This window comes from Oncorhynchus masou, chromosome 23 (assembly GCF_036934945.1).
Source record: "Oncorhynchus masou masou isolate Uvic2021 chromosome 23, UVic_Omas_1.1, whole genome shotgun sequence".
NCBI lineage: Eukaryota > Metazoa > Chordata > Actinopteri > Salmoniformes > Salmonidae > Oncorhynchus > Oncorhynchus masou.
The window spans coordinates 10,404,154-10,430,098 of record NC_088234.1 but is presented as its reverse complement, the minus strand read 5'-3'; the positions used below and the strand labels follow the sequence as shown (position 1 = coordinate 10,430,098).

The window sequence follows — 25,945 nt, the reverse complement described above, 5'->3', positions numbered from 1 at the left end:
GGACTGTTCCATGTAGGGACTGCTCCATGTAAGGACTGCTCCATGTAGGGACTGCTCCATGTAAGGAGGGTGCCATGTAAGGACTGCTCCATGTAAGGACTGCTCCATGTAAGGACTGATCCATGTAGGGACTGCTCCATGTAGGGACTGCTCCATGTAAAGGACTGATCCATGTAAGGACTGTTCCATGTAGGGACTGCTCCATGTAAGGACTGCTCCATGTAGGGACTGCTCCATGTAAGGAGGGTGCCATGTAAGGACTGCTCCATGTATGGACTGCTCCATGTAAGGACTGCTCCATGTAAGGAGGGTGCCATGTAAGGACTGCTCCATGTAAGGACTGCTCCATGTAGGGACTGCTCCATGTAGGGACTGCTCCATGTAAGGACTGCTCCATGTAAGGACTGCTCCATGTAGGGACTGCTCCATGTAGGGACTGCTCCATGTAAGGACTGATCCATGTAGGCACTGCTCCATTTAGGGACTGCTCCATGTAAGGACTGATCCATGTAGGCACTGCTCCATGTAGGGACTGCTCCATGTAAGGACTGCTCCATGTAGGGACTGCTCCATGTAAGGACTGCTCCATGTAGGGACTGCTCCATGTAAGGACTGCTCCATGTAGGGACTGCTCCATGTAGGGACTGCTCCATGTAAGGACATCCATGTAGGCACTGCTCCATTTAGGGACTGCTCCATGTAAGGACTGATCCATGTAGGCACTGCTCCATGTAGGGACTGCTCCATGTAAGGACTGCTCCATGTAGGGACTGCTCCATGTAAGGACTGCTCCATGTAGGGACTGCTCCATGTAAGGACTGCTCCATGTAGAGACTGCTCCATGTAAGGACTGCTCCATGTAGGGACTGCTCCATGTAGGGACTGCTCCATGTAGAGACTGCTCCATGTAAGGACTGCTCCATGTTAGGACTGCTCCATGTAAGGACTGCAACATGTAGGGACTGCTCCATTTAAAGACTGCTCCATGTAAGGAGGGTGCCATGTAAGGACTGCTCCATGTAAGGACTGCTCCATGTAGGGACTGCTCCATTTAAGGACTGCTCCATGTAGGGACTGCTTCATGTAAGGAGGGTGCCATGTAAGGACTTCTCCATGTAAGGACTGCTCCATGTAAGGACTGCTCCATGTAAGGACTGCTCCATGTAAGGACTGTTCCATGTAGGGACTGCTCCATGTAAGGAGGGTGCCATGTAAGGAGGGTGCCATGTAAGGACTGCTCCATGTAAGGACTGCTCCATGTAAGGACTACTCTGTGTAAGGACTGCTCCATGTAGGGATTGCTACATGTAGGGACTGCTCCATGTAGGGACTGCTCCATGTAGGGACTGCTCCATGTAGGGATTGCTCCATGTAGGGACTGCTCCATGTAGGGACTGCTCCATGTAGGGATTGCTCCATGTAAGGACTGCTCCATGTAGGGATTGCTCCATGTAAGGACTGCTCCATGTAAGGACTGCTCCAATAAGTAGGAAGACATTTTGGACGCCGCCCTGGCGTCATCGGACCTGTTGGTCGTTCTCTCACAGCCCTCTGTTTAATACTCTGCCCTAAGTCCCGAACGCCAACCTATTCCCTACATACTGCACTAATTTACCCTATGAGCCCTGGTCTAAAGTAGTGCACTACCCTATGGGCCCTGGTCTGATGTAGTGCACTACCCTATGGGCCCTGCCTGAAGTAGTGTACTACCCTTTGGGCCCTGGTCTGAAGTAGTGCACTACCCTATGGGCCCTGGTATAAAGTAGTGCACTACCCTATGGGCCCTGGTATAAAGTAGTGTACTACCCTATGGTCCCTGGTATAAAGTAGTGCACTACCCAATGGGCCCTGGTCTAAAGTAGTGCACTACCCAATGGGCCCTGGTATAAAGTAGTGTACTACCCTATGGGCCCTGGTATAAAGTAGTGCACTACCCTATGGGCCCTGGTCTAAAGTAGTGCATTACCCAATGGGCCCTGGTATAAAGTAGTGCACTACCCTATGGGCCCTGGTCTAAAGTAGTGCACTACCCTATGGGCCCTGGTATAAAGTAGTGCACTACCCTATGGGCCCTGGTCTAAAGTAGTGCACTACACAATGGGCCCTGGTATAAAGTAGTGCACTACCCTATGGGCCCTGGTATAAAGTAGTGCACTACCATATGGGCCCTGGTATAAAGTAGTGCACTACCCTATGGGCCCTGGTCTAAAGTAGTGCACTACCCAATGGGCCCTGGTATAAAGTAGTGCACTACCCTATGGGCCCTGGTATAAAGTAGTGCACTACCCAATGGGCCCTGGTATAAAGTAGTGCACTACCCTATGGGCCCTGGTATAAAGTAGTGCACTACCATATGGGCCCTGGTATAAAGTAGTGCACTACCCTATGGGCCCTGGACTAAAGTAGTGCACTACCCAATGGGCCCTGGTATAAAGTAGTGCACTACCCTATGGGCCCTGGTATAAAGTAGTGCACTACCCTATGGGCCCTGGTCTGAAGTAGTGCACTACCCTATGGGCCCTGGTCTGAAGTAGTGCACTACCCTATGGGCCCTGGTATAAAGTAGTGCACTACCCTATGGGCCCTGGTATAAAGTAGTGCACTACCCTATGGGCCCTGGTCTGAAGTAGTGCACTATATAGGGAATAGGGTGCCATTCGGGATACAACGCTACATCCGCCTCACTGACTGCCAACTGGTCCCATCACTCACAGCTTGGAAGCAATTCCCTTTTTTCATCCGTAGACTGACATCATAGAAAGGTCTACGAGAGACACAATAATCTACGTTTCTATATTAGAGTGTCCAGAAACAATATGTTTTGTGATTCTCCCAATTCTATATGTATTGCTGTTTGATACTGTGATTTTATTGCGATGATGATGCTCCAAACATATGGCTCACTATATGTCTGCTACAGAGAGAGAGAGAGCAGGAGAAAACAGTTTGAATCAGTCAGGGAGACAAATAGCATGCTGGCTCACTATATGTCTGCTGCAGAGAGACGAGAGAGAGAGAGCAGGAGAAAACCGTTTGAATCAGTCAGGGAAACAAATAGCATGTTGGCTCACTATTTAGAAAGAAGATGGAGAACAAGTTATCAGATCAGAAATACCAGCGTTTTGTCCATTTAGTATAGTCCCTCAAAAAAATGGAGCTCCGTAATTGTGTATTTTTCCCCTGATCACAGTACTCGTTAGAGGTCGACCGATTATGATTTGTCAACGCCAATACTGATACCGATTATTAGAGGACCAAAAAAAAGCCGATACCGATTAATCGGCCAATTTATTTATTTATTTGTAATAATGAAAATTACAACAATACTGTGATGAACACTTATTTTAACTTAATATAATACATCAATAAAATCTATTTAGCCTCAAGTAAATAATGAAACATGTTCAATTTGGTTTAAATAATGCAAAAACAAAGTGTTGGAGAAGAAAGTTATATGTGCCAATACGCAATATGTGCCATGTAAGAAAGCTAATGTTTAAGTACCTTGCTCAGAACATGAGAACATATGAAAGTTGGTGGTTCCTTTTAACAGGCATTAGGCTGATAGGCTTAAAGTCATAAACAGCGCTGTGCTTGCGACGAGCTTCTGGCAAAACGCACGAAAGTGCTGTTGAATGAATGATTACGGGCCTGCTGCTGCTCAGTCAGACTGCTCTATCAAATCAGACTTAATTATAACATAATAACACACAGAAATACAAGCCTTTGGTCATTGATATGGTCGAATCCGGAAACGATTATTTTGAAAACAAAACGTTTATTTTTTCAGTGAAATACGGAACCATTCGGTATTTTATCTAACGGGTGGCATCCCTAAGTCTAAATATTCTTGTTACATTGCACAACCTTCAATGTATGTCATAATTACGTAATATTCTGGCAAATTAGTTGGCAATGAGCCAGCCAGCCCACACTGTTGCATATACCCTGACTCTGCGTGCAATGAATGCAAGAGAAATGACACAGTTTCACCTGGTTAATATTGCCTGCTAAACTGGATTAGTGATTATGATTGATTATTTTTTTAAAGATAAGTTTAATGCTAGCTAGCAATTTACCTTGGCTTCTACTGCATTCGCGGAACAGGCAGGCTACTTGTGGAGTGCAATGGTTAGAGCGTTGGACTAGTTAACTGTACGGTTGCAAGATGAAAATCTGTCATCTGCCCCTGAACAAGGCAGTTAACCCATCGTTCCCGGGCCGTCATTGAAGATAAGAATGTGTTCTTTACTGACTTGCCTAGTTAAATAAAGGTATAAGAAAAACAAAAAGAAAAAAAAAAGACATCGGAAATCGGAGCCCAAAAATACCAATTTCCGATTCATGAAAACTTGAAATCGGCCATTCCGATTAATCGGTTGACCTCTAGTACTAGTAGTTAAAGGTTTGGAAGAAGTAGGTTTTCCCTGTTTTCAGTTTGAATTTGAAATCGCTGTCATTACATAATGATGAATAAAACTCAACTTTACTTTAAAAATACATCATAGTTTACATCCTAATACATCATAGTTTACATCCCAATACATCATAGTTTACATCCCAATACATGATAGTTTACATCCTAATACATCATAGTTTACATCCCAATACATCATAGTTTACATCCTAATACATCATAGTTTACATCCCAATACATCATAGTTTACATCCTAATACATCATAGTTTACATCATCATAGTTTACATCCTAATACATCATAGTTTACATCCTCATAGTTTACATCCTAATACATCATAGTTTACATCATCATAGTTTACATCCTAATACATCATAGTTTACATCCTAATACATCATAGTTTACATCATCATAGTTTACATCCTAATACATCATAGTTTACATCCTCATAGTTTACATCATCATAGTTTACATCCTAATACATCATAGTTTACATCCTCATAGTTTACATCCTAATACATCATAGTTTACATCCTCATAGTTTGCATCCTAATACATCATAGTTTACATCATCATAGTTTACATCCTAATACATCATAGTTTACATCATCATAGTTTACATCCTAATACATCATAGTTTACATCCCAATACATCATAGTTTACATCCTAATACATCATAGTTTGATTTGGGAGTAAACTTTAAAATGTGCACAACTTATGCATAACTTATAAAATATGCATAACTTATCAAATACAGTGGGGCAAAAAAGTATTTAGTTCTCCCACTTAAAAAGATGAGAGAGGCCTGTAATTTTCATCGTAAGTACACTTCAACTATGACAGACAAAATGAGAAAAAAATCCAGAAAATCACATTGTAGGATTTTTAATGTATTTATTAGCAAATTATGGTGGAAAATATGTGTATTGGAGGGGTTAGTGTGTGTGGGGGGGGTTAGTGTGTGTGTTGGGGGGGTTAGTGTGTGTTGGGGGGTTAGTGTGTGTTGGGGGGGGTTAGTGTGTGTTGGGGGGTTAGTGTGTGTGTGGGGGGGGGGTTAGTGTGTGTGTTGGGGTGGGTTAGTGTGTATTGGGGGGTTAGTGTGTGCGTTGGGGGGGTTAGTGTGTGTGTGTTGGGGGGTTGGTGTGTGTGTTGGGGGGTTAGTGTGTGTGTTGGGGGGGGTTAGTGTGTGTGTTGGGGGTAGTGTGTGTGTTGGGGGGTAGTGTGTGTTGGGGGTTAGTGTGTGTATGTGTTGGGGGGGGGTTAGTGTGTGTATGTGTTGGGGGGTAGTGTGTGTGTTGGGAGGGGTTAGTGTGTGTTGGGGGGTTAGTGTGTGTGTTGGGGGGGTTAGTGTGTGTGTTGGGGGTTAGTGTGTGTGTTGGGGGGTTAGTGTGTGTGTTGGGGGGTAGTGTGTGTGTTGGGGGGTAGTGTGTGTTGTATGTGTGTGTTGGGGGGTTAGTGTGTGTGTTGGGGGGGATAGTGTTTGTTGTTTGTGTTGGGGGGTAGTGTGTGTGTTGGGGGATAGTATTTGTTGTTTGTGTTGGGGGGTAGTGTTTGTGTTGGGGGGTTAGTGTGTGTGTTCGGGGGTAGTGTTTGTTGTTTGTGTTGGGGGGTAGTGTGTGTGTTGGGGGGTAGTATTTGTGTTGTTTGTGTTGGGTTGTAGTGTGTGTGTTGGGGGTAGTGTTTTTGTTGGGGGGGTAGTGTGTGTGTGTGTTGGGGGGGGCAACCTGTTCTATTACATGCACACACAAATGGTGAACAGTTTACCCGAAAATGTGTGTCAAACAACCTTGCCCAAAATCTCTCTCTCTCTCTCCTCCTCCACCTCCTCTTCCCTGGAAACACAAGGTTCTTTGGTGGGATTTCTCAATAGGACCCGTTCAAACACTGGCTGAAACATCAGATGTGTGTTACGTGGAAGTGTGTGTCATGAGAGAGGAGTGTGTGTGTGTGTGTGTGTGTGTATGTGCGTGAATCCACACCACTGCAACCTCGCCAAATGGTCGGCCCCTTTTGCTTGTCCATACATTTAACACTAAATAACATTTTGAAATGACCTGGCATCTTCACCTGATGAAGTACACAGAAGACAGAGCCATGTTGACATGTGTTTCCCATGCAAAGAAAGCCCTTAAATTGAATCTGAATAGAGAGATGAAGAGAGAGAGAGAGAGAGACGCAGTAGCATCATGATTGGTGACCTGTTTCCACAAGAAAAGGTCAACCAGTGAAGAACAAACACCATTGTAAATACAACCCATTTTTATGCGTATTTATTTTCCCTTGTGTGCATTGTTACAACACGGTATATTTATATATATAATATGAGAAACCTCTATGTGTAATGTTTACTGTTAATTTTTGTTTATTTCACTTTTGTATATTATCTACCTCACTTGCTTTGGCAATTGTTAACACGTTTCCCATGCCAATAAAGCCCCTTGAATTGAATTGAGATGGAGAGTGAGAAAGAGAGAGAGAGGAGTGAGAGAGATGGAGAGAAAGAGATGAAGAGAGAGAGATGAAGAGCGAGAGAGAGATGGACAGGGAGAGAGAGAGATGGAGAGCGAGAGATGAGCGAGAGAGAGATGGACATTGGATCATTGGATCATTCAGAGATCCTCACTGAACTTCTGGAGAGAGTTTGCTGCACTGAAAGTAAAGGGGCTGAATAATTTTGCACGCCCAATTTTTCAGTTTTTGATTTGTTAAAAAAGTTTGAAATATCCAATAAATGTCGTTCCACTTCATGATTGTGTCCCACTTGTTGTTGATTCTTCACAAAAAAATACAGTTTTATATCTTTATGTTTGAAGCCTGAAATGTGGCAAAAGGTCGCAAAGTTCAAGGGGGCCGAATACTTTCGCAAGGCACTGTATGTATGTATATATATATATATATACAGTATTTTTTTCTTTTTTTCCGATGTACTTTACTCAAACCAGTGAATATCACTTATTATAAATGAGATCATTAACTATCAGCTCTTGGAATATCCAGGGCATAAACTCTTCACGTTTTGGTTATAAAACAACACATCCAGAATGGATTAAAAACATCAAGGGACAGGACATCATAATCCTACTGGAAACATGGTGTCGTGGAGACATAGATACTCAGTGTCCCTCAGGCTATAGAGAAAGTTTACTACCATCAATCAAACATAAACATGTTAAACGGGGCCGAGACTCAGGTGGAATCATCATTTGGCATAAGCAGGACTGGATGAGCGCTGGATGAAATGAAAAAAGGTACCACTCATATTTGGCTAAAACTTAACAAAGGTACAATCTATTGTGACAATGATGTATACATATGTGCAGCTTATGCTCCTCCTTCAGATTCATCATATTATGATGATCAGTTTTTTGACCATCTCCAGACAGAAATCATTACATTTCAGGCACAGGGTAAAGTGCTTCTTTGTGGAGATTGCAATGCAAGAACAGGTTCTGAGCCTGACTACACTGATGCGGGAGGTAACCACCACATATTTGGACACCCCTCGTTATACAGTAGCCCTCTTATCAATAATAGAAACAGTCCTGACCAAATACTGAACAAAAATGGAAAGGAGTTAGTACATCTCTGTGGAGCCTTAGGCCTGTACATGCTTAATGGTAGAATCAAAGGGGACTCTTTAGGTCAGTTTACTTACTGCTCAGCTCTTGGGACAAGTGTAGTTGATTATGCCATCACTGACATTGACCCCTCCTCCGTTAGTGCATTCACTGTCAGAACACAGACACCCTTGTCAGATCACAGTCAGATCAACGTGTTTCTGAAGAAATTAACCGGCAATATTCATTTAAAAAACAGCCCAATAAACTCTTCAACATAAACCAATCGTACAGATGGGCTCCAAACAGTGCAGAGAAATTAATTGAAACATTGAACTCAAATGAAATGATGAACTCTATACAGTTTTTCAATAACTCACGGTGCCAAAACAATAAAGATGGTGTCAATTCGGCTACTCAAAACATCAACTGCATATTCAAAAAAGCAGCATCGAAAGCAAATTTGAGAAAACCAAAGAAATGCAACATCAGAAGGAAAAATCAAAATGTTTCTGACAAATGGTTTGATAATGAATGTAAAACGATTAGAAAACACCTGAGACAAATGTCAAACAAAAAACAAAATCCATCCATCTCTCCCTACCTCTCTCCCCCTCCATCTCTCCCTACCTCTCCCCCCTCCATCTCTCCCTCCCTCTCTCCCCCCCATCTCTCTCTTTCTCTCGCACCCCTCCTCTCCCTGTCCACCGCTCTCTCACTCATCTCTCTCTCTCCATCTCTCTCTCTGTCTCCCTCCCTCTCTCCCCCCTCCATCTCTCCCTCCCTCTCTCCCCCTCCCCCTTTCTCTCGCTTTCAGCTTGACCAAATCTTGACCTTCCAGCTGGTTATATTATTCTCTTCTATCTCTCCTCTCCATCACTAGCAACCAGCCCAGAGGCTAAAGCCACAGGAGCCAAACACACACATTCCATCAGATAGCAACCACACCAACCCCCCCTTTCTCTCTCTCCCCCTCTTTTAGGTCCACCAGGCCCTATCTTTCCCTCCCTCTCTTTTCTCCCACTCTTTTAGGTCCACCAGGCGCTATCTCTCCCTCTCTCTCTTTTCTCACACTCTTTTAGGTCCACCAGGCCCTATCTCTCCCTCTCTCTCTCTCCCAGGCCCCTTCAGCTCCTAGTTAAACACAGCAGAACAAACGTCTCTATCGACAATAATGTCCAATCAGCGCCAACAATCTCGTTCTCGGATCTGGTTCAAAAAACAACTATAATTAAACGTCAAGCACCCAACTAAATGTTAACTCTCTCTCAACAGCCAAACTGGGAATGAATGAGCCATCTGAAACACCAGAATGTGTAAAACAAAACCGTCCCCCCCTCCACTGCAAATTCCCCAATCCCTTACTGTTCCTAAAAACATTGGTTCCTACTCACTATTTAGACGGCCAGATTTTTCTGGATGAAGTTTGTTGTTTTAAAGGTATTTAAAGGTATTAAAGCGCGGCTGCAGAGCTAGAAACATTATCGCTGCAACTGCGATAACATCTCTAAATCTGTCTACGCCCCCCAATAACTTGATTTGATTTAAAATGGAGGACAGGGGGGAAAAAAGCGTGACTAGTTTATCCTGTTACCGTGGTAACGGCATCAAGCGTGTAAGCACGTGGCTTCGTGTTTTCGGTCACACCACAGCTTGAGAACGAGGGACTGCTATGAAACGGAAAAAGGTGTTTCCACACCCAAGGGGTGAAGGAACGGAGGAGGAGGAGTAGGAGGAGGAGGAGAGAGGAGGAGGAGAGGAGGAGGAGGAGGAGGAGGAGGAGGAGAGAGGAGGAGGAGGAGGAGGAGAGAGGAGGAGGAGGAGGAGGAGGAGGAGGAGGAGTAGGAGGAGGAGAGGAGGAGGAGGAGGAGGAGGAGGAGGAGAGAGAGGAGGAGGAGAGAGGAGGAGGAGGAGGAGGAGGAGGAGGAGGAGGAGGAGTAGTAGGAGGAGGAGGAGTAGGAGGAGGGGAGGAGGAGGAGGAGGAGGAGGAGGAGAGAGGAGGAGGAGGAGAGAGGAGGAGGAGAGAGGAGGAGGAGGGGAGGAGGAGGAGGAGGGAGGAGGAGGAGGAGGAGGAGGAGGAGGAGAGGGAGGAGGAGGAGGAGGAGGAGGAGGAGGAGGAGGAGGAGAGAGGAGGAGGTGGAGGAGAGAGGAGGAGGAGGAGGAGAGAGGAGGAGGAGGAGGGAGGGAGGAGGAGGAGGAGGAGGAGGAGGAGTAGTGCTGAGAAGAAAGAACACAGGATATGAAGAAGTCATTGTCTGTTTTTCCAGAGGACATATGTGGACACACACACACACACACACACACACACACACACACACACACACACAGAGAGCTCTGGTATTGAGGCTGAGGTTTTACTGTGCTTTCTGTGGTTAAGGCATGGTAACACTGGAGAAAACTGTAAACACACAAGCACAAACTCAAACACACTGTAAAACACACACACACACACACACAAACAAACAGCAATGGAACAAACTGTAAACACAGAAACAAAAACACACACGATTATCCTTACATTACATAAAGGAAATGACATCATTCTCATAATTACATTTAAAAGGCTGTTGTGGTTTTGGGAAGAGTTGTGAAATAGGATTATAAACAGGACAACTTACCTGGTAAAATAACGGATAAATAAATAAACAGGACACTTCTCCTTAACACTTGTCCTCTTATAACCACGCCAGGGATTTACAGTGTTAAATATTGATTGGGGGCGACTAGTAACGAGATTCTCATTTGAGTTTCTACACGAATCAACTTGTCATGGTACAGTCAGTTTAAAAACATGTACAACATTTAAAACCGTTAATGCTGGGTTAACTACGACCGTAACTTGACCAAACACGAGTGTTCCATCTGAGATGCTCGTGGACTGTGTTTCTCAGGTCGATTCACTAGGTTTGGGAATTATCCAGATGTTCATATCATTAAACCGTCCTTCTTTCATCTCAGCATTTACGGTATTACCGGCTAAGTACACAAGAGAGCGCCAAAAAAATGTAAAAAAGCCCATTGGGCCTATATTACCAGAATGCTAACAAAATTGGCACAATTAATAGCGAAGTTTCATGGAAGCTGCTTGCTAAATATTCTATGGAGGGAAAATAAAAATAAACACATTTTTAAGATAGCCAATCCAACTCATAAAGTTACACATATATAGGTAGAAACTACTGAATGTCATTTTTTGTGAGTTTGGACATGTACAAGCGAATATAAATGAGAGACATTGTGGGAAAAAAGTTGACGCATGTTTCTCTGAAGGAAGAACAGTACTGGCTCTAGAGCAGCATGTGTACACGCTGTATCTGTGTGGAGTCGCTAGAGCAACGGGCCTGCCTGCCTTGTTGGAGCAGACGGGCCGAGAATGGAGAGAGACAAATGCAAGGAAATCAAGATATCTGGATATCTCAGAGCGAGTGAAGTTTGAAATGCTATTAGCGCGCACCCCGCTAACTAGCAAGCCATTTCACATCGGTTACACCAGCCTAATCTCTGGAGATGATCGGCTTGAAGTCATAAACAGCTCACTGCTTGAAGCACAACGAAGAGCTGCTGGCAAAACGCACTAAAGTGCTGTTTGAATGAATGCTTACGAGCCTGCTGGTGCCTTACCATCGCTCAGTCAGACTGCTCTATCAAATCATAGACTTAGTTATAACATAATAACACACAGAAATACCAGCCTTAAATCATTAATATGGTCGAATCCGGACACTATCATCTCGAAAACAAGACGTTTATTCTTTCAGTGAAATACAGAACATTTCCGTATTTTATCTAACGGGTGGCATCCCTAAATCTAAATATTCCTGTTACATTGCACAACCTGCAATGTTATGTCATAATTACGTAAAATTCTGGCAAATTAGGCGGCCCAAACTGTTGCATATACCCTGACTCTGCGTGCAATGAACGCAAGAGAAGTGACACAATTTCACCTGGTCAACATTGCTTGCTAACCTGGATTTCTTTTAGCTAAATATACAGGTTTAAAATATATACTTATGTGTATTGATTTTAAGAAAGGCATTGATGTTCATGGTTAGGTTCACACTGGAGCGACGATACGCACCGCATCGATTATATGCAACGCAGGACACGCCAGATAAACTAGTAATATCATCAACCATGTGTAGTTAACTAGTGATTATGATTGATTGTTTTTTATAAGATAAGTTTAATGCTAGCTAGCAACTTACCTTGGCTTCTTACTGCATTCGCGTAACAGGCAGTCTCCTCGTGGAAAGCAATGAGAGGCAGGTGGTTAGAGCGTTGGACTAGTTAACTATAAGGTTGCAAGATTGAATCCCTGAGCTGACAAGGTAAAAATCTGTCGTTCTGCCCCTGAACCAGGCAGTTAACCCATAAGCCATTATTGAAAATAAGAATGTGTTCTTAACTGACTTGCCTAGTTAAATAAAGATTAAATAAAGGTGTAAAAAAATATTATAATAAATCTGCCAAATCGGTGTCCATAAATACCGATTTCCGATTGTGATGAAAACTTGAAATCGTCCCTAATTAATCGACCATTCCGATTAATCGGTCGACCTCTAATCTATTGTGCCATCTCGTTTGCTTAATATAAGTTATTTTAAATCATTCATACTTTCACTTTTGATACTTACGTATATTTAAAACCAAATACTTTTAGACTTTTACTCAAGTAGTATTTTACTGCGCGACTTTCACTTGATTCATTTTCCATTAAGGTATCTTGACTTTTACTCAAGTATGAGTTTTGAGTACTTTTTCCACCACTGGAAATATCTTGCTGCATTTAATAAACACAGATCTAAAATGCTTCTTATTGTAATTTTTCCTCGGCATCAGACTAACTTAACGTCTCCACGAATGGCATTCTATCAGCAGACAGCTAACAGATGTGTTGCTAACTGATGTGTTGCTAACAGATGTGTTGCTAACAGATGTGTTGCTAACAGATGTGTTGCTGACAGATGTGTTTCCAACAGATGTGTTGCTAACAGATGTGTTGCTAACAGATGTGTTGCTGACAGATGTGTTGCTAACAGATGTGTTGCTAACAGATGTGTTGCTAACAGATGTGTTGCTAACAGATGTGTAGCTACTTTTCTCAGGTAATAATGCAATATTAACTTTAAGCAAAACATTAGAAAGAATGTAGCTGGCAAAATTTTCTATGATAAACATTAGAAATATGATGGCCATGCATTTACTTGTGTGCCTGTGTAACAGTATAGACTTTACGTCCATCCCCTCGCCCCGACCTGGGTGCGAACCAGTGACGCTCTGCACACGTCAACAGTCACCCTCGAAGCATCGTTACCCATCGCTCCACAAAAGCCGCGGCCCTTGCAGAGCAAGGGGAACAACTACTTCTAGGTCTCAGAGCGAGTGACGTCACCGACTGAAACACTATTAGTGCACACCACCGCTAACTAGCTAGCCGTTTCACATCGGCCACACTCACCCCCCTTCTGACTTCCTCCTGTTCCGCAGCAACCTCAGGCCTCTCCCATCTTTTTAAGTGGGAGAACTTACACAATTGGTGGCTGACTAAATACTTTTTTGCCCCACTGTACATGCTGTACATACATACACACACACACACACACATAGACGTCCGTATAGGGAGAAGTCTAACAGCAACAGCTTAGGGTGTTCAGAGAGGGAGAAAGGGAGAGAGATAGGAGGGAGGGAGAGAGAGGGAGAGAGAGTTAGGAAAAAGGGAGAGAGATAGGAGGGAGGGAGAGAGAGTTAGGAGAAAGGGAGAGAGATAGTTAGGAGAAAGACAGAAGGGGAGAGGGAGAGAGAGTTAGGAAAAAGGGAGAGAGATAGGAGGGAGGGAGAGAGAGTTAGGAGAAAGAGAGAGAGATAGGAGGGAGGCAGAGAGAGAGAGTTAGAAGAAAGAGAGAGATAGGAGGGAGGGAGAGGGAGAGAGTTAGGAGAAAGGGAGAGAGATAGGAGGGAGGGAGAGAGAGAGAGTTAGGAGAAAGGGAGAGAGATAGGAGGGAGAGAGAGTTAGGAGAAAGGGAGAAAGATAGGAGGGAGGGAGAGAGAGTTCGGAGAAAGGGAGAGAGATAGGGGAGAGATGGTGAGAGAGAACACGTAAAGGACCCAGAGCACCAACACGTAAAGGACCCAGAGCACCAACACGTAAAAGGACCCCAGAGCACCAACACGTAAAGGACCCAGAGCACCAACACGTAAAGGACCCAGAGCACCATCACGTAAAAGGACCCAGAGCACCAACACGTAAAAGGACCCCAGAGCACCAACACGTAAAAGGACCCAGAGCACCAACACGTAAAAGGACCCAGAGCACCAACACGTAAAAGGACCCAGAGCACCAACACGTAAAAGGACCCCAGAGCACCAACACGTAAAGGACCCAGAGCACCATCACGTAAAAGGACCCAGAGCACCAACACGTAAAAGGACCCAGAGCACCAACACGTAAAAGGACCCAGAGCACCAACAAGTAAAAGGACCCAGAGCACCAACACGTAAAAGGACCCAGAGTACCAACACGTAAAAGGACCCAGAGCACCAACACGTAAAAGGACCCAGAGCACCAACACGTAAAAGGACCCCAGAGCACCAACACGTAAAAGGACCCCAGAGAACCAACACGTAAAAGGACCCAGAGCACCAACACGTAAAAGGACCCAAAGCACCAACACGTAAAAGGACCCCAGAGCACCAAGACGTAAAAGGACCCAGAGCACCAACACGTAAAAGGACCGAGAGCACCAACACGTAAAAGGACCCCAGAGCACCAACACGTAAAAGGACCCAGAGCACCAACACGTAAAAGGACCCCAGAGCACCAACACGTAAAAGGACCCCAGAGCACCAACACGTAAAAGGACCCAGAGCACCAACACGTAAAAGGACCCCAGAGCACCAACACGTAAAAGGACCCCAGAGCACCAACACGTAAAGGACCCAGAGCACCAACACGTAAAAGGACCCAGAGCACCAACACGTAAAAGGACCCCAGAGCACCAACACGTAAAAGGACCCCAGAGCACCAACACGTAAAGGACCCAGAGCACCAACACGTAAAAGGACCCAGAGCACCAACACGTAAAAGGACCCCAGAGCACCAACACGTAAAAGGACCCCAGAGCACCAACACGTAAAAGGACCCAGAGCACCAACACGTAAAAGGACCCCAGAGCACCAACACGTAAAAGGACCCCAGAGCACCAACACGTAAAAGGACCCAGAGCACCAACACGTAAAAGGACCCCAGAGCACCAACACGTAAAAGGACCCCAGAGCACCAACACGTAAAAGGACCCAGAGCACCAACTCGTAAAAGGACCCCTGAACACCAACACGTAAAGGACCCCAGAGCACCAACACGTAAAAGGACCCCAGAGCACAAACACGTAAAGGACCCAGAGCACCATCACGTAAAAGGACCCAGAGCACCAACACGTAAAGTACAGTAAAGTACAGTAAAGTGCAGTGCAGTAAAGTACAGTAAAGTAGAGTGCAGTACAGTGAAGTACAGTAAAGTACAGTAAAGTACAGTAAAGTAAAGTAGAGTGCAGTACAGTAGAGTGCAGTACAGTAAAGTACAGTAAAGTAGAGTGCAGTACAGTAGAGTGCCGTAAGGTAGAGTGCAGTACAGTAAAGTACAGTAAAGTAGAGTGCAGTACAGTAGAGTGCAGTACAGTAAAGTACAGTACAGTAAAGTACAGTATAGTAAAGTAGAGTGCAGTAAAATAGAGAGCAGTACAGTAAAGTAGAGTGCAGTACAGTAAAGTAGAGTGCAGTACAGTACAGTAGAGTGCAGTACAGTAAAGTACGGTATAGTAAAGTAGAGTGCAGTAAAGTAGAGAGCAGTACAGTAAAGTAGAGTGCAGTACAGTAAAGTAGAGTGCAGTACAGTAAAGTAGAGTGCAGTACAGTAAAGTACAGTAAAGTACAGTACAGTAAAGTACAGTAAAGTAGAGTGCAGTACAGTAAAGTACAGTACAGTAGAGTGCAGTAAAGTAGAGTGCAGTACAGTACAGTAAAGTAGAGTGCAGTAAAGTAGAGAGCAGTACAGTAAAGTAGAGTGCAGTACAGTAAAGTAGCTTGCAGTACAGTAAAGTAGAGTGCAGTACAGTAAAGTACAGTAAAGCACAGTACAGTAAAGTACAGTAAAGTAGAGTGCAGTACAGTAAAGTACAGTACAGTAAAGTACAGTAAAGTAGAGTGCAGTACAGTAAAGTACAGTACAGTAGAGTGCAGTAAAGTAGAGTGCAGTGCAGTAAAGTAGAGTGCAGTAAAGTAGAGTGCAGTACAGTGAAGTAGAGTGCAGTAAAGTAGAGTGCAGTAAAGTAGAGTGCAGTACAGTAAAGTAGAGTGCAGTAAAGTAGAGTGCAGTACAGTAGAGTGCAGTAAAGTACAGTGCAGTAAAGTACAGTGCAGTAAAGTACAGTGCAGTAAAGTAGAGTGCAGTACAGTAAAGTAGAGTGCAGTACAGTAAAGTACAGTAAAGTACAGTGCAGTAAAGTACAGTGCAGTAAAGTAGAGTGCAGTGCAGTAAAGTAGAGTGCAGTACAGTACAGTAGAGTGCAGTACAGTAAAGTACGGTATAGTAAAGTAGAGTGCAGTAAAGTAGAGAGCAGTACAGTAAAGTAGAGTGCAGTACAGTAAAGTAGAGTGCAGTACAGTAAAGTAGAGTGCAGTACAGTAAAGTACAGTAAAGTACAGTACAGTAAAGTACAGTAAAGTAGAGTGCAGTACAGTAAAGTACAGTACAGTAGAGTGCAGTAAAGTAGAGTGCAGTACAGTAAAGTACAGTAAAGTAGAGAGCAGTACAGTAAAGTAGAGTGCAGTACAGTAAAGTAGCTTGCAGTACAGTAAAGTAGAGTGCAGTACAGTAAAGTACAGTAAAGCACAGTACAGTAAAGTACAGTAAAGTAGAGTGCAGTACAGTAAAGTACAGTACAGTAAAGTACAGTAAAGTAGAGTGCAGTACAGTAAAGTACAGTACAGTAGAGTGCAGTAAAGTAGAGTGCAGTGCAGTAAAGTAGAGTGCAGTAAAGTAGAGTGCAGTACAGTGAAGTAGAGTGCAGTAAAGTAGAGTGCAGTAAAGTAGAGTGCAGTACAGTAAAGTAGAGTGCAGTAAAGTACAGTGCAGTACAGTAGAGTGCAGTAAAGTACAGTGCAGTAAAGTACAGTGCAGTAAAGTAGAGTGCAGTACAGTAAAGTAGAGTGCAGTACAGTAAAGTACAGTAAAGTACAGTGCAGTAAAGTACAGTGCAGTAAAGTAGAGTGCAGTGCAGTAAAGTAGAGTGCAGTACAGTAAAGTACAGTGCAGTAAAGTACAGTGCACTAAAGTACAGTGCAGTACAGTAAAGTGCAGTACAGTAAAGTAGAGTGCAGTAGAGTAGAGTGCAGTAAAGTACAGTGCAGTAAAGTACAGTGCAGTACAGTAGAGTACAGTACAGTAAAGTACAGTGCAGTAAAGTAGAGTAGAGTGCAGTACAGTAGAGTGCAGTAAAGTACAGTGCAGTAAAGTACAGTGCAGTAAAGTAGAGTGCAGTACAGTAAAGTAGAGTGCAGTACAGTAAAGTACAGTAAAGTACAGTGCAGTAAAGTACAGTGCAGTACAGTAAAGTACAGTACAGTAGAGTAGAGTGCAGTAAAGTAGAGTGCAGTGCAGTAAAGTAGAGTGCAGTAAAGTAGAGTGCAGTACAGTGAAGTAGAGTGCAGTAAAGTAGAGTGCAGTAAAGTAGAGTGCAGTACAGTAAAGTAGAGTGCAGTAAAGTAGAGTGCAGTACAGTAGAGTGCAGTAAAGTACAGTGCAGTAAAGTACAGTGCAGTAGAGTAGAGTGCAGTACAGTAGAGTGCAGTAAAGTACAGTGCAGTAAAGTACAGTGCAGTAAAGTAGAGTGCAGTACAGTAAAGTAGAGTGCAGTACAGTAAAGTACAGTAAAGTACAGTGCAGTAAAGTACAGTGCAGTAAAGTAGAGTGCAGTGCAGTAAAGTAGAGTGCAGTACAGTAAAGTACAGTGCAGTAAAGTACAGTGCACTAAAGTACAGTGCAGTACAGTAAAGTGCAGTACGGTAAAGTAGAGTGCAGTAGAGTAGAGTGCAGTAAAGTACAGTGCAGTAAAGTACAGTGCAGTACAGTAAAGTAGAGCGCAGTAAAGTAGTGTGCAGTACAGTACAGTAAAGTAGAGTACAGTACAGTGCAGTACAGTAGAGTACACTATAATGTACTGAACTATGCTCCACTGTACTATGATGTCCAAACTTGTGAATTGCCCTTCATGTACTTTGTGTAATTATAATAATAACACAGTCTCAGTCACACACTACGGAGCTGAATATGGAGTCCTATGTCTGCTGCCCTTCACATGTTTTGGGTTAATCCAGTGAGCCAGCAGGTCAGAGAAATAGATCCTATCAGATCTAACCAGTGTCATTTAACTCCCTAACAGACAGGATAATAGAAGAATCAAATACACACAAAGAGAGAGGGACAGACAGACAGAGAGAGAGGGACAGACAGACAGAGAGAGAGGGACAGACAGACAGAGAGAGAGAGACAGACAGAGACAGAGAGAGAGAGACAGACAGAGACAGAGGGAGAGAGACAGACAGAGACAGAGAGCGAGACAGAGCTTTGTAAATACAACCCATATTTATGCGTATTTATTTTCCCTTGTGTACTTTAACCATTTGTACATTGTTACAACACTGTATATACACATAACATAACATTTGTAATGTCTTTATTATTTTGAAACTTCTGTATGTTTACTGTTAATTTTTTTGTTTATTTCACTTTTGTATATTATCTACCTCACTTGCTTTGGCAATGTTAACAAATTTCCCATGCCAATAAAGCCCCTTGAATTTAATTGAATTGAGGGAGACAGAGAGAGAAAGAGAGACAGAGAGAGACAGAGACAGAATTCTACAAAAATATCCTCCGTGTACAACGTAGAACACCAAATAATGCATGCAGAGCAGAATTAGGCCGATACCCACTAATTATCAAAATCCAGAAAAGAGCCGTTCAATTCTATAACCACTTAAAAGGAAGCGATTCCCAAACCTTCCACAACAAAGCCATCACCTACAGAGAGATGAACCTAGAGAAGAGTCCCCTAAGCAAGCTGGTCCTGGGGCTCTGTTCACAAACACAAACACACCCCACAGAGCCCCAGGACAGCAGCACAATTAGACCCAACCAAATCATGAGAAAACAAAAAGATAATTACTTGACATATTGGAAAGAATTAACAAAAAAACAGAGCAAACTAGAATGCTATTTGGCCCTACACAGAGAGTACACAGCGGCAGAATACCTGACCACTGTGACTGACCCAAAATTAAGGAAAGCTTTGACTATGTACAGACTCAGTGAGCATAGCCTTGCTATTGAGAAAGGCCGCCGTAGGCAGACATGGCTCTCAAGAGAAGACAGGCTATGTGCTCACTGCCCACAAAATGAGGTGGAAACTGAGCTGCACTTCCTAACCTCCTGCCCAATGTATGACCATATTAGAGAGACATATTTCCCTCAGATTACACAGATCCACAAAGAATTCGAAAACAAATCCAATTTTGAAAAACTCCCATATCTACTGGGTGAAATTCCAGTGTGCCATCACAGCAGCAAGATTTGTGACCTGTTGCCACGAGAAAAGGGCAACCAGTGAAGAACACACACCATTGTAAATACAACCCATATTTATGCTTATTTAATTCTTAATTCTTCTTAATTCTAAATCTTGTGTCCTTTACCATTTGTACATTGTTTAAACAATGTATATATATATAATATGACATTTGTAATGTCTTTATTGTTTTGAAACTTATGTATGTGTAATGTTTACTGTTAATTTTATTGTTTATTTCACTTTATATATTATCTACCTCACTTGCTTTGGCAATGTTAACACATGTTTCCCATGCCAATAAAGCCCTTGAATTGAATTGAATTGAGAGAGAGACAGCAACAGAAAGAGAGCGACAGAGAAAGAGAGACAGAGAGAGAAAGACAGAGAGAGAGACAGCGACAGAGAAAGAGAGACAGAGAGAGAGAGACAGCGAGAGAGAGACACAGAGAGACAGAGAAAGACAGAGAGAGAGACAGAGAGAGAGCGACAGAGAGAGAGAGAGAGAAAGACAGAAAGACAGAGACAGACAGAGACACAGAGACACAGAGAGACAGAGAAAGAGAGCGACAGAGAGAGAAAGACAGAGAAAGACAGAGAGAAAGACAGAAACAGACAGAGAGACACAGAAAGACACAGAGAGACAGAGAAAGAGAGCGACAGAAAGACAGAGAGAAAGACAGAGAGAAACAGACAGAGACACAGAGAGACAGAGAAAGAGAGCGACAGAGAGAGAAAGACAGAGAGAAAGACAGAAACAGAGAGAAAGACAGAAAGACAGAAACAGACAGAGACACAGAGAGACACAGAGAGACAGAGAAAGAGAGCGACAGAGAGAGAAAGACAGAGAGAAAGACAAAAACAGACAGAGACACAGAGAGACAGAGAAAGAGCGACAGAGAGAGAAAGACAGAGAGAAAGACAGAAACAGACAGAGAGAAAGACAGAAAGACAGAAACAGACAGAGAGACACAGAAAGACACAGAGAGACAGAGAAAGAGAGTGACAGAGAGAGAAAGACAGAGAAAGACAGAAACAGACAGAGAGACACAGAAAGACAGAGAAAGAGAGCGACAGAGAGAGAAAGACAGAGAGAAAGACAGAAACAGACAGAGAGAAAGACAGAAAGACAGAAACAGACAGAGAGACACAGAAAGACACAGAGAGACAGAGAAAGAGAGCGACAGAGAGAGAAAGACAGAGAGACAGGATGATAGGAGGACTAAGGGTTCTACACAGTGCTCGACTTAGACTGAAATAGGTGCCGGTACTGTTTATATTTAGATGAGCTCCACAACACTTTGAGCTAATATTCTGTGAGAGGAACAGGAGTTCAAACAGTAGAACACTCAGCTCCGGTACTCGGCTTCGGTGCTCCTGCCCAAGTCAACCACTGACCGTAGCAGGTTGTTATCAGTAAAGACACGTTAAATATCTCTCTCTGGTCAATTTCCCAGAGAGCATCCTGAGTGTCACATAGGGTGGTGTGTATGGACGACTGTGACTGTGCCAAAACATGAGGCTCCCTTTCTAAGAATGTCAACCAAAATGGGGGGTATCCCTCTTCTGTCTGCTGCTCCCCCTCATCTTCACCCTCTCACCGGCTCAGAGAGGGGTGGATCTGGAAGACACAACACACACACACACACACACTGATTCGCACTCGTCTCCTCCATCTTTATTGTTGAAGCATAAATCAACACTTTGGCTGAATGGAATGCAGACCAGTGAGACCACAGGGTGTGTGTGTGTGTGTGTGTGTGTGTGTGTGTGTGTGTGTGTGTGTGTGTGTGTGTGTGTGTGTGTGTGTGTGTGTGTGTGTGTGTGTGTGTGTGTGTGTGTGTTCTTTCTGCCCAGCTCTCTCAAACACACACACTTCATTGACTGAAAATCTTGACACTATTAATAAGAGAAAAGTAAACCATGAATCAGATTGGCCTAAATGAAAAGAGATAGTGGTGTGGGGGCTGTGCTTTGGCAAAGTGAGTGGGGTTATATCCTTCTTGTTTGGCCCTGTCCGGGGGTGTCCTCGGATGGGGCCACAGTGTCTCCTGGCCCCTCCTGTCTCAGCCTCCAATATTTATGCTGCAGTAGTTTATGTGTTGGGGGGCTAGGGTCAGTTTGTTATATCTAGAGTACTTCTCCTGTCCTATTCGGTGTCCTGTGTGAATCTAAGTCTGCGTTCTCTAATTCTCTCCTTCTCTCTTTCTTTCTCTCTCTCGGAGGACCTGAGCCCTAGGACCATGCCCCAGGACTACCTGACATGATGACTCCTTGCTGTCCCCAGTCCACCTGGCCGTGCTGCTGCTCCAGTTTCAACTGTTCTGCCTTATTATTATTCGACCATGCTGGTCATTTATGAACATTTGAACATCTTGGCCATGTTCTGTTATAATCTCCACCCGGCACAGCCAGAAGAGGACTGGCCACCCCACATAGCCTGGATCCTCTCGAGGTTTCTTCCTAGGTTTTGGCCTTTCTAGGGAGTTTTTCCTAGCCACCGTGCTTCTACACCTGCATTGCTTGCTGTTTGGGGTTTTAGGCTGGGTTTCTGTACAGCACTTTGAGATATCAGCTGATGTAGGGCTAGATAAATACATTTGATTTGATTTGATTTGAGATAGCACACACACACTACAGTGATATACCGTGTGAGAGATGGACACTTTTCTAAAAGCCATTACAAACTAATCTTATTTGATCCCTCATCATTAAACTCCACCAGACAGCTCCCCATGTTGTCATAACACCCTCCTCTCTGAGACAAACAGAGAGACAGAGAGAGAGAGAGAGAGAGAGAGAGACAGAGAGACAGAGAGAACAAGAGAGCGAGAGAGACAGACAGATACTCCCTCCACATTCCCTAGATATTCCCTCCACATTCCCTAGATATTCCCTCCACAATCCCTAGATATTCCCTCTACATTCCCTAGATATTCCCTCCACAATCCCTAGATATTCCCTCCACATTCCCTAGATATTCCCTCTATATTCCCTAAATATTCCCTCTACATTCCCTAGATATTCCCTCCACATTCCCTAGATATTACCTCTACATTCCCTAGATATTCCCTCTAAATTCCCTAGATATTCCCTCCACATTCCCTAGATATTCCCCCCACATTCCCTCTACATTCCCTAGATATTCCCTCCACATTCCCTAGATATTACCTCTACATTCCCTAGATATTCCCTCTAAATTCCCTAGATATTCCCTCCACATTCCCTAGATATTCCCCCCACATTCCCTCTACATTCCCTAGATATTCCCTCCACATTCCCTAGATATTCCCTCTACATTCCCTAGATATTCCCTCCACATTCCCTAGATATTCCCTCTACATTCCCTAGATATTCCCTCTACATTCCCTAGATATTCCCTCCACATTCCCTCTACATTCCCTAGATATTCCCTCCACATTCCCTCTATATTCCCTAGATAATCCCTAGATATTCCCTAGATATTCCCTCCACAATCCCTAGATATTCCCTCTATATTCCCTAGATAATCCCTAGATATTCCCTAGATATTCCCTCTACGTTCCCTAGATATTCCCCCCACATTCCCTCTACATTCCCTAGAGATTCCCTCCACAATCCCTAGATATTCCCTAGATATTCCCTCCACATTCCCTAGATATTCCCCCCACATTCCCTCTACATTCCCTAGATATTCCCTCCACATTCCCTAGATATTCCCTCTACATTCCCTAGATATTCCCTCCACATTCCCTAGATATTCCCTCCACATTCCCTAGATATTCCCTCCACATTCCCTAGATATTCCCTCCACATTCCCTAGATATTCCCTCCACATTCTCTCCATATTCAGTTTATATTCCCTCCACATTCCCTCCACATTCCCTAGATATTCCCCCCACATTCCCTCTACATTTCCTAGATATTCCCTCCACATTCTCTCCATATTCAGTTCATATTCCCTCCACATTCCCTCCACATTCCCTAGATATTCCCTCCACATTCCCTAGATATTACATCTACATTCCCTAGATATTCCCTCTAAATTCCCTAGATATTCCCTCCACATTCCCTAGATATTCAATCCACATTCCCTAGATATTCCCTCCACATTCCCTAGATATTACCTCTACATTCCCTAGATATTCCCTCTAAATTCCCTAGATATTCCCTCCACATTCCCTAGATATTCCCTCGAAATTCTCTCCATATTCAGTTCATATTCCCTCCACATTCCCTCCACATTCCCTCCACATTCCCTTGATATTCCCTCCACATTCCCTAGATATTCCCTCTAAATTCCCTAGATATTCCCTCCACATTCCCTAGATATTCCCTCTAAATTCCCTAGATATTCCCTCCACATTCCCTAGATATTCCCTCTAAATTCCCTAGATATTCCCTCCACATTCCCTAGATATTCCCTCTAAATTCCCTAGATATTCCCTCCACATTCCCTAGATATTCCCTCTAAATTCCCTAGATATTCCCTCCACATTCCCTAGATATTCCCTCTAAATTCCCTAGATATTCCCTCCACATTCTCTCTACATTCCCTAGATATTCCCTAGATATTCCCTCCACATTCTCTCCATATTCAGTTTATATTCCCTCCACATTCCCTAGATATTCCCTCCACATTCCCTCCACATTCCCTAGATATTCCCCCCACATTCCCTCTACATTCCCTAGATATTCCCTCCACATTCCCTCCACATTCACTAGATATTCCATCCACATTCCCTAGATATTCACTCCACATTCCCTCCACATTCCCTAGATATTCCCTAGATATTCCCTCCACATTCTCTCCATATTCAGTTTATATTCCCTCCACATTCCCTCCACATTCCCTAGATATTCCCCCCACATTCCATCTACATTCCCTAGATATTCCCCCCACATTCCATCTACATTCCCTAGATATTCCCTCTACATTCCCTAGATATTCCCTCTACATTCCCTAGATATTCCCTCCACATTCCCTAGATATTCACTCCACATTCCCTCCACATTCCCTAGATATTCCCTCCACAATCCCTAGATATTCCCTCTACATTCCCTAGATATTCCCTCCACATTCCCTAGATATTCACTCCACATTCCCTCCACATTCCCTAGATATTCCCTCCACAATCCCTAGATATTCCCTCCACATTCCCTAGATATTCACTCCACATTCCCTAGATATTCCCTCCACATTCCCTAGATATTCCCTCTACATTCCCTAGATATTCCCTCCACATTCCCTAGATATTCCCTCCACATTCCCTAGATATTCCCTCCACAATCCCTAGATATTCCCTCTACATTCCCTAGATATTCCCTCCACATTCCCTAGATATTCCCTATGGATCCTGGTCAAAAGTAAAGCACTAAATAGAGGATGAGGAGCCATGTGGGACGTAGACATAACATCTACTTCATGGAACAATAACACCAACCTGTCTGCTGTAGAACATGTGTATTAAGTCTCTCTCTTTTTATAGGACCTGTTTTTGTAACTAGGCAAGTTAGTTAAGAACAACTTCTTATTTACAATCACGGCCTACCCCGGGCCAAACCCAGATGACTCTGGTTCAATTGTGCACCGCCCCAATCACAACCGGTTGTGATACAGCCTGGAATCGAACCAGGGTGTCTTGAGATGCAGTGCCTTGAACCCCTGCGCCACTAGTTGTTTGTTTTTAATCTTATCTAAAAAGAGTTATTCAAAATATTTACAGGTAGGAGCATATCAGCATATTATTGTATGTCCCTGACATTTTATCTCTAAAGTTTCTTTAAAAAAATAAATGTACACATGTGTAGATACATTTACTGGTGAGGTGTGACTACATAAGTGACAATGTAGTTTTCCTGTATAGTCAACAAGGGTAGTTACACAGTTCTACACAGACTGGGCATGTAGATAGTAGTTAATATGTAACTATGTAACAGACTGAAACCACATAAATGTCGCCTGACAAAATGCACATTGCATTGGCTATAGGCCTACATAAAATGTTGCAAAGCTGTCAGCCTTTAACAGTAAAAAAAAAAACGCTATTCCACGACAACAGAGAGCGTTGGTGACTTTCTGAAATCCAAATCACGACTCACTTTAGTGATGATGAGCGGTTCTCCGTGTTCGAGACCTCCTTTCAGCGTGAACCCCCAAGGCGAGCCTCCCTTCAGCTGGACTTGGATATGGTTAAACGAAACGAGCTGCTCAACCGTCTCCATTCTCGATCTCTTTTACCGTTATTATCCTCGCCGTAATCGACCACGAGGAGTCACTTTTCTACCGGCGCAGTTTATGAACTCTGAGTCTCCATCACGGGTCTACCACCGGAACGGACAGAGGAATGAGTGTGAGAGAGGTGGG

The 25,945-nt window shown here is 43.6% G+C and overlaps 1 protein-coding gene across 1 annotated transcript in view; it reads right to left on the bottom strand.

Moving 5' to 3' along the window:
- Positions 1-25,945, bottom strand: part of LOC135510292 (protein Shroom4-like) — a 104,073-nt gene extending 78,128 nt beyond the window's left edge. The window contains 1 exon segment of the mRNA XM_064931104.1: positions 25,681-25,945. Coding sequence (XP_064787176.1) covers positions 25,681-25,803 — 123 coding nt within the window. The 5' untranslated portion in view covers positions 25,804-25,945.